Source organism: Otolemur garnettii, unplaced genomic scaffold (assembly GCF_000181295.1).
Source record: "Otolemur garnettii isolate 467f Iridium unplaced genomic scaffold, OtoGar3 scaffold00025, whole genome shotgun sequence".
NCBI classification, from domain to species: Eukaryota; Metazoa; Chordata; class Mammalia; order Primates; family Galagidae; genus Otolemur; species Otolemur garnettii.
In genome coordinates, this window is record NW_003852420.1 from 16,701,657 (window position 1) to 16,711,201 (window position 9,545).

Here is a 9,545-nt window from a genome sequence, read left to right on the forward strand (position 1 = left end):
GAATCCAGCCCAGGCCTTCCAAGCAACAATGACGGCTGCAACCAAAAGATAGCCAGGCATTTGTGGTGGGCGCCTGTGGTCCCAGCTACTTGGGAGGTGGAGGCAGGAGACTCGCTTGAGCCCAGGAGTTGGATGTTGCTGTGAGCTGTGATGTCACAGCACTCTACCCAAGGGACAGCTTGCGGCTCTGTCTCAAAAAAAAAGAAAGAAAACAGTCCTGTAAGAATATCTTTTCTCAACATGAGAAATATGTATGGATAGAGAAGAGTGCCTACATGTTGCCTAAAGCCCCTTCCAACTCTTAAACTATACATTGAGGCTGGGCGTCGTGGTTCACACCTATCATCCTAGGCCCAGGTGAGAACATCGCTTGAGGTCAGACATTTAAGACCGGCCTCCTATCTTTACAAAAAACAAACAAAGAAACCTTAGCCAGGAACAAAGGTGTGCACCTGCAGTCCTCGCTGCTAAGGAAGATGAGGCAGAAGGATAGCATGAGCCCAAGAGTTCGAGATTACATTGGACTATGACTGCACCACTGCATTCCAACATGGGTGACAGAGCAAGATGCTATCTCCAAAAAAAGAAAACAATAAAAACTATACACTGAACTTTTCCAGACATGGAGTTTACCTGTTCTACTCTGGGAAAAAAAAAGAGACCACTTGTTAGCAATAAGCTAACACAACCATAAGAATTAAACAAATTTAAAATCAAATAAATTTAATTTAACAAATTAAATCAAACAAACTTAAATTAAATAAATTTAATTAAACAAACTTAAAATTAAATAAATGAAATTAAAACTTAAATTCTTTAAGTTTTTTTAAGAGACAGGATAAAGTGGTGTAATCATAGTAGCTCAATGTAGCCTCCAAATTCTGGGCTCAAACAATCTTCTTGTCTCAGCCTCCCAAGTATCTAGGATTACACATGAAAGCCACCTCAGTTGGCTAGTCATAGGAATTTAGAAAAGATTAGACAATATTTAGTCCAAGTCTACTGTACAAGTAAGAACACTGAGATCCAGAATGGCTAAGTGATTTGCCCCAAATCCTGTGGCTACCTAGCAGCATCAGAGATGTTATTAAAATATAGCTCTGATTCTCTAGGCAATTTCCTTCTTATGAAACTTAGGTCTTTAGGCTCGGTGCCTGTGGCTCAAGTGGCTAAGGTGCCAGCCACATACACCTAAGGTGGCAGGTTCGAATCCAGCCCGGGCCCACCAAACAACAATGCTGGCTGCAACCAAAAAATAGCCAGGCATTGTGGCGGGTGCCTGTGGTCCCAGCTACTTGGGAGACAGAGGCAGGAAACTCGCTTGAGCCCAGGAGTTGAAGGTTGCTGTGAGCTGTGATGCCACAGCACTCCACCGAAGAGGACAGCTTGAGGCTCTGTCTCAAAAAAAAGAAATTTAAGCCTCCGAACAATAACATGCAGATAGTTGGGATCCTGGTTCCAACCAGAATAGATACCACCAGGCTTCTTCCTAATCTGAACAGTAGCAGAATCTTGTACATGTTTTGTATAAGCATCAAATTTGCTTAAGGTGGGTCAGGCATGGTGGCTCATGCCTGTAATCCTAGCACTCTAGGAGGCTCAGGTGAGGAGATTACCTGAGCTCAGGAGTTTGAGACCAGCCAGAGCAAGAGTGAGATCCTGTTTCTAAAAAAATAGCTGGGCATTGTGGTGGGCACCTATGGTCCCAGCTACTGGGGAAGCTGAGGCTTATGCCCAAGAGTTTGAGGTTGCTATGAGATATGACACCATGACACTCTACTGAGGGTGACAAAGTGAGACTTTGTGTCTCTATAAAAATGTTGCTTAAGGAATTATCACCTGTGATATGGTTGCAGAAAAATCCTATTAGCACTTGATCAAATTTGGATCTGTGACAAAAGGATAAAATCCAGGTATTTTAATAGGTCTAAAGGGATTAGATAATTATGCTAACCAGAAAAGATGGAGAACATCTAAATCAAGGTTTAAAAACACAAATGTCCCTAAGACCCAGACAGATAATCTACAAATCTGTGAAGAATATAGATGGGAACTGTGGTAAGTGGGGATACCCTTAGTAGCAGCTGTGACTTAGTAACATCTGGGAAAATAGAGAGCTCAATGTTATCAGATCTTCCCATTTTTAAAGACAAATCCAAACATTTATATTTTAATGTAAAATATCTCAATTTTTAAAAGCCCTAGCAACGAAATATTAACAAACAAAAGCCCACAAGCACTAAAAAATGGATCAAGTAACACATGACTACAAGCTGGGTCCAGTAGGCTGTTAATGACCTCTGACATAAAATTTAAGGGAACAAATTTAAAGTACATTATAAACAGACTTATGGAGTAATAGTTTTCTAATCTTTAAGGGGCCTTTAAGATCTAGTACCATGTCAATTTATAGGTAAGGAAACTGAAGACCAGAGAGTTGAAACTATAACTTTGGGACTTCAGAATTACTTCTATCTACTACAGCAGATTATTTAAGAATTTCTACATTAAGCAACACTTTATTTAGTTCCTCTATGTACTTCAAAGAAGAAACACAACAGCATTTCTACTTTTCAAGAATCCTAAAATTCTACCTTTGCCTTTAAAATCATTCTTTTGACCCAGTTCAGCAAATATCTACTTTATAAAAGTCAAGGTAACCATGGAAAGAATGATTAAGTGATTTGGTTAAGAATAGTTAAGTTAAGGGCAGCGCCTGTGGCTCAAAGGAGTACGGTGCCAGCTTTATATGCTGGAGGTAGCGGGTTCAAACCCAGCCCCAGCCAAAAACAGCAAAAAAAAAAAAAAAAGGGTAAGTTAAAATATAGTTCTGATTCTTTTAAGTTTTTTTGCAGTTTTTGGCTGGGGCTGGGTTTGAACCTACCACCTCTGGCATATGGGGCCGGCGCCCTACTCCTTTGAGCCACAGGTGCCATCCAATTCTTTAAGTTTTTTTAAGAGACAGGGTAGAGTAATATGGTGTAATCATAGCTCACTGTAGCCTCCAAATTCTGGGCTCAACCTTTCTTCAACTGCAAACAAAACCAGTTAACAAGAAGGAAAAAATAATCAAAGCAAATTACCCATGTGTAGCAAACTGGGCACATTTTTCAATATTGCATCCAATTTCCGCTTGAAGTCTTTATCATCTATATTTCCTTTGAAGGCCACAAAAATTGTGGAATCCTCCAAAACTCTATCGCTTTTTGTGTCATCGTCTTCTAATCCAGAGTCAAAATCCATCTCTGAATCTTCCATTGTTGATGAACACAAGGAAGTATAGATGTCTTCTAAGTTTGGAAGGTCATCCAAAACCATGGTGGATATTATTCCAGAAGCATAAGCCAAGTGGATAATGAGAAAACCTTTGAAAGAGGAGATGGAAAAAACAGTATTACCATGCATAATCATACATTCAACAAGGTATAATTCATAGTTCTATGAAAACTGTAATTTATTTGCCAAGTAATTAGGAAGTACTATAAAAATTAAAAAGTTACAGAGAAGATAAACCTTTTTTTTTTTTTTGAGACAGAGCCTCAAGCTGTCCCCCTGGGTAGAGTGCTGTGGCATCACAGCTCCAGCAACCTCCAACTCCTGGGCTCAAGCAAGTCTCCTGCCTCTGCCTCCCAAGTAGCTGGGACCACAGGGGTTTGCTACAACACCTGGTTATTATTATTATTTTTTTTTGGTTGCAGCCATCATTGTTGTTTGGCAGGCCCAGGCTAGATTCAAACCTGCCACCTTAGGTATATGTGGCTGGCAGCGCCTTAGCCACTTGAGCCACAGGCGCCAAGCCAAAGATAAACCATTTTAATTAAGAAAATCTAAAACAGTTCCTAAAGATATGGAAAATAGGCTGGGCACAGTGGCTCACATCTATGATCCTAGCAAGCACTCTGGGAGGCCCAAGCAGAAAGATTGCTTGAGCTAAGGAATTCGAGACCAGCCTAAGCAAGATCAAGACCTCCATCTCTACTAAAAAGAGAAAAATTAGCAGAGCTTCATGGAGGGTGCTTGTAGTCCCAGCTACTCAGGAAGCTGAGGCAGAAGGGTCACCTGACTTGAGAAGTTAGAGCTATAGGGCCACCACTGCACTCTAGCCCAGGTGAAAGAGCAAGACTTTGTCACCAGAAATAAATATATCAAAAATATACCAATCTTAAAGTTCCTTTTCTTATGTTATATGCTAACTTTTTGCAAGACTAGACTATCAGAAAAAGGGAACAAGAATCACAAGGAAATAAAACAAGTATGTACTTTGGGAAATCAATTTATAAGCCTTTGGTTGACCCCAGAGGACAAGGGGTTCCCCAGATATTCCCTTACTTTTGTCCTGACAAAGGTTTAAAAGGAGACAAGGTTTCTAAAGCCCTCTTCTTTCTCCAACCTGCAAAGCACATCTTGACCCAATTAAAAGCATCTGGATGATTACCTAAAGTCTTTCATGAGGACTATTTTATACAATTTGTAAAGTGGCGTGGCTGAAAGAATGATTCAGAAAGAAAAACCTTTAAAGATACTTTTATGAAAGGAAAATGAGTAGTTAATGTGTGTTTGTGGAGGTAAAGAACTGTGTCCTGAACAAAACTACATTGTGGTTTAACTTTAGGTCAAATGAAGTTACATTTTCTGCTATTTTCAGTTATACTGCATGCTGAAGAAAAGTACATATAGTAAAGATCACACAGATTGCCCATTTCCTTCATTAGCTTGGGACTGAAGATTGCAAACTTCATCCAAGTATGAATGACTGAACATCGATTTTCAGCATTTGTAGTAAACAAGAATGGCATGGAAACATAAGAACTTCACACAAATTTTCCACTTTTAAAAAATTCTTATATCAACTATAATTACAACTTTTATTTTTTAAAAGAGAGTTTAAAAAGGACTGAAAATAAACCCCCTAAAAAGTGACTGTGTTAGGCTGGGAGTATCATTGAAAAACCTTTTTCCTATTTTCCAAATATGCTATAAGTCATTAGTATGGTTATATTACTTGCATAAATGGAAAAAAAAGTATCAACTTTCAAAATCTGTTAAATTCTTCTTTTTAAAACAGTGACCAAATTTCAAGACCAAAGGCTTTCCAAAAACCAACCTAAGCAATCTTTTGGGAAAAAATTCCACTGTTATAAGTAAATATGGAAAAAATTTGAATAGAACACTTTATATTCTGGCAATTATATCCTTCTCTATGTAGTACTGTGGTTGTTACAATGAAACAGTGTGATTTAGGTGGTTAAGAAACAGTATTCAGGACAGTGCAGTGGCTTACACTTGTAATCCTAGCACTCTGGGAAGCTGAAGAGGGTGGACTGCTTGAGCTCAGGAGTCCCAGATCAGCCTGAGCCAAGAAGGAGACCTTGTCTCCACTAAAAACAGAAAAACTAGTCAGGCATTGCAACAGGTGCCTGTAGCCACAGCTCCTTGAGCCCAAGGGTTTGAGTTGCTGTGAGGTATGATGATGCCACGTCACTCCACTGAAGGACAGAGGGAGACCCTGTCTCAAAAAAAAAAAAAAAAGAAAGAAACAGTATGCAGAAAATCCCTTATAAATACCACTGTTCTTTTGCATTTTACAGATTTCAATAAACTTTTGAGGTAAACAAACAAAACTAATAAAGATTTTAGGGCTTAAAAACTGCTCAACAGGGGGTTCAGCGCCTGTAGCTCAGTGAGTAGGGTGCCAGCCACATACACTGAAGCTGGTGGGTTCAAGTCCAGCCCAGGCCTGCTAAAGAACAATGATAACTGCAATAACAAATAGCTGGGGGTAGTGGCGGGCGCCTGTAGTCCCAGCTACTCAGGAGGCTAAGGCAAGAGAATTGCTTAAGCCCAGAGTTTGAGGTTGTTGAGAGCTGTGATGCCACAGGACTCTACCAAAGGTGACAAAATGAGACTCTGTCTCAAAAAAAAAAATAGTAATAATAATTTAGGGTGGCACCTGTGGTTCAGTGGGTAGGGCACAAGCTCCATATACTGAGGGTGGTGGGTTCAAACCCGGACCTGGTCAGCTAACAACAGTGACAACTGCAACAACAACAACAACAAAAAGCTGGCGTTGTGGCAGGTGCCTGTAATCCCAGCTGCTTGGGAGGCTGAGGCAAGAGAATCACTCAAGCCCAGGAGTTGGAGGTTGCTGTGAGCTGTGATGCCAGAGTACTCTATAGACTAAGGGTAACAAAGTGAGGCTCTGTCTCAAAACAAAAACAAAAATAAAAACAAAAGCAACTGCTCAACAGGAAAATGCTAAAGTCCTAAAACTACCTAAAAATCTATAGCCATTTAACAGCTATTCCAGAGTTGAAACAATTCCAAGAAAAGAATTTAAAATCTAAGAAGCATTTTCCAACAAGATCTTAAACTAGAAAGGAGGAGACTAAAAAACCTGGATTTTGATAGTCTCACTAAAGAGGTTTTTGGTTATCCCATGAAGGCTATGTATCAGGATGTGAAAGTACTCTACTGGCAGACACACCTAATAAGGTAATCCAGATTCAGGAACTATCAGTTTATTAATGCTATGGACACTACACATGTGCTTAATACAACAAGAAGATGAAAATTAATCTATGAAAAATTGCTGGCCTCTCCTCCTAAATAAATAAATAAACATATATATATATGTATGTATGTATTTTTGAGACAGAGCCTCAAGCTGTCGCCATGGGCAGAGTGCCGTGGCATCACAGCTCATAGCAACCTCCAACTCCTGGGCTCAAGCGAGTCTCCTGCCTCTGCCTCCCAAGTAGCAGGGACTACTGGCATCTGCCACAACGCCTGGCTATTTTTTGGTTGCAGCTGTCCTTGTTGTTTGGTGGGCCCGGGCTGGATTCGAACCCACCAGTTCAGGTGTATGTGGCTGGTACCCTAGCCGCTTGAGCCACAGGCACCGAGCCAAAAAAAATTTTTTAAAAGAAACTTCTAGATAATGTATTCATTGTGATAATGTCTTTTTAAAATCTAGCTCTCAATAAAAAATTTACATCAAAATAACTGACTAATCTTTGAGTAAACTGTAGTTTAATGAACGGCTCTTAGGACTATAGTTGACTATCTCGAGGGACTCATTTGCTCACATATGGTCATCTGTCATAAGAAAATATGGGCTGTTTTTCTGGATTTGCTAAGATTTTTTTTTCATAGATAATAATTATTTTTATTGATTTATGAAAATATATTAACATAATGTTAACTTTGACAATATCATCTGTAACAATATTGCTTCCTGGTTCTCATTCTCCTCATCCAGTTGGAAATGACCCAAGCCAAAAAGAAAGCAATTAAAATTTTGATGAACTTCCTTCTTAATGCTTTCATGCTTACCTTTGATTAGGATCCACTGTATACTAAAACATCATACTTAATAGTGTGGCACTCACTGAAGCCCTGATAATTTACATGGATTTCTTTTATGATTATTTGTTTCTGTTGTTATACTTACTAACATTTCTTATATATCCAAGGAAATATTGTATGTCTATTTTATTTATGAAAAGAAAATATTATTTTCTTTTTTTAATTAAATGATAGCTGTATACATTAATGCAAACATGGGGTACAGTGTACTATTTTCATATACAATTTGAAATACTTTCATCAAGCTAGTTAACATAGATTTCATGTCATTTGCTTAGTCACTGTGTCAAAACATTTATATTCTAGTTCTAGAAAAGTTCACTTGTACCTTTGTTAGACAGATATATAGGTGATCTTTCCAGAGGATTTGCTAAGATTAACCACCAGTTTTATCTTGTTCACTCACATAATAAATTTATACATTATCCAATGATTTTTACTTCTTGAGGCTTTTTTTATCTTTTATTAAGAATCTAAGAATAAATGTGATATTCAGGAGACTTTTAAAAGCATGCATGTTGTTCTCCTTTTCCAGTAGAAATCATTTCAGGGTAACCAAAAGCTCCATCTGGTGAAGGAGTAACTAGAATCAATTACTTTTATAGAAGAATGCCAACTTAAACATAAAAAGAATATAATCAGAAAAATCACAATTTTGTTTGTAACTCCTAATAATTAGGTAAGGATCATTAATGAGGATAAAATAGCTGGGCACAGTAGCTCAGGTCTGAAATTCCAATGCTTTGGAAGGCAGAAAGATCACTTGAGCCCATGAGTTTGCCTGGGGAACACAAGAAGACCCAGTCTTGGCCGGGTGAGGTGGCTCACACCTGTAATCCTGACACTTTGGGAGACTGAGGAGGGTAGACTGCCTGAGCTCACAGGCTGGAGACCTGCCTGAGTCACAGTGAGATCTCGCCTCTAAAAAAATAGCCAGGTGTTGTGGCAGGCACCTATAGTCCCAGCCACTTGGGAGGCTGAGGCAAGAGAATCGCTTGAGCCCAAGAATTTGAGGTTGCTGTGAGCTGTGATGCCATAGCACTCTACCAAGGGTGACAAAATAAGACTCTGTCTTTAAAAAAAAAAAAAGATGTTCCTGTCTTTACCAAAAAAAAAAAAAAAAAATTTAAAAATTAGCCATGCATGGAGCTGCATGCCTACACTCCTAGCTACTTGGGAGGCTGAGGTAGAAAGATCACTTGAGCCTAGGTTTTTTAGTGAGCTATGACTGTGCCTCTGCACTCTGGCCTTAGTGACAGAGTGAAATCCTGTCTCTAAAAGAGGAAAAGAATGGCTGGGCATGGTGGCTCATGCCTGTAATCCTAGCACTCTGGGAGGACAAGGCAGGTGGATTGCTTGAGCTCAAGAGTTCGAGACCACCCTGAGCAAGAGCAAGATTCCCTCTCTACAAAAAGAAAAGAAAAAAAAGAAAACTTAGCTAGGCATTGTGGCAGGTATAGTCCCAGGTACTGGGGAAGCTGAGGCAAAAGGATCTTTTGAACCCAGAGAGTCTGAGGTTGCTCTGAGCAGTTATAACACCACGGCACTCTACCCAGGGCAAAAGAGTAAGATTCTGTCTCCAAACAAAATACTGAAAGAAAAAAAATCTGAAAAAGAAATGGGTATTCACATGATGTCAAAGTATCATTTCAGAGATCTGCTGCTGGCAAAGAGAAAACTAATTTCATAAAGGAAAAATGGGAAGATCTGGCCATCACCACCTCAATGCAACGACTAACCTTAGCATCACTAATACAGAAACAACCAGAAATTATGTGCAGCATTAAGTGCACAGCATTGTTTGTAAAATATTCTTGCTAAAAACATTTAACCTTAATCTAACACATCTTCAACAGAAGCTAGAAAAAGAACTTAAATCACTCCATGAGAAAACAGACGAATCTAGAATATAGAATTTTTTCTGGACAACTGGCTTCATCTCTAATTTAAAGTCAGCAGTGATGGGGGAAGAAAAAGGTGGGTAAAAACTGTTCTACATTAAAAGAGATTTAAGGCTTGGTGCCTGTGACTCAAGTGGCTAAGGCACCAGCCACATACATCTAAGGTGACGGGTTCAAATCCAGCCCAGGCCTGCCAAACAACAATGCCGGCTGCAACCAAAAAATAGCCAGGCATTGTGGCAGGCACCTGTGGTCCCAGCTACTTGGGAGGCTGAGGCA

At 39.4% G+C, this 9,545-nt stretch overlaps 1 protein-coding gene across 3 annotated transcripts in view; it reads right to left on the reverse strand.

Moving 5' to 3' along the window:
• The window catches only part of NCOA6 (nuclear receptor coactivator 6), an 89,008-nt gene that overhangs the window by 71,514 nt on the left and 7,949 nt on the right, over positions 1-9,545 (reverse strand). For all 3 annotated transcript variants that reach the window (XM_023512165.1, XM_023512164.1, XM_012804163.2), the window contains exon 2: positions 3,084-3,365. In XM_023512165.1, coding sequence (XP_023367933.1) covers positions 3,084-3,318 — 235 coding nt within the window. In that variant the 5' untranslated portion in view covers positions 3,319-3,365. The remainder of the gene's footprint in view (positions 1-3,083; positions 3,366-9,545) is intronic.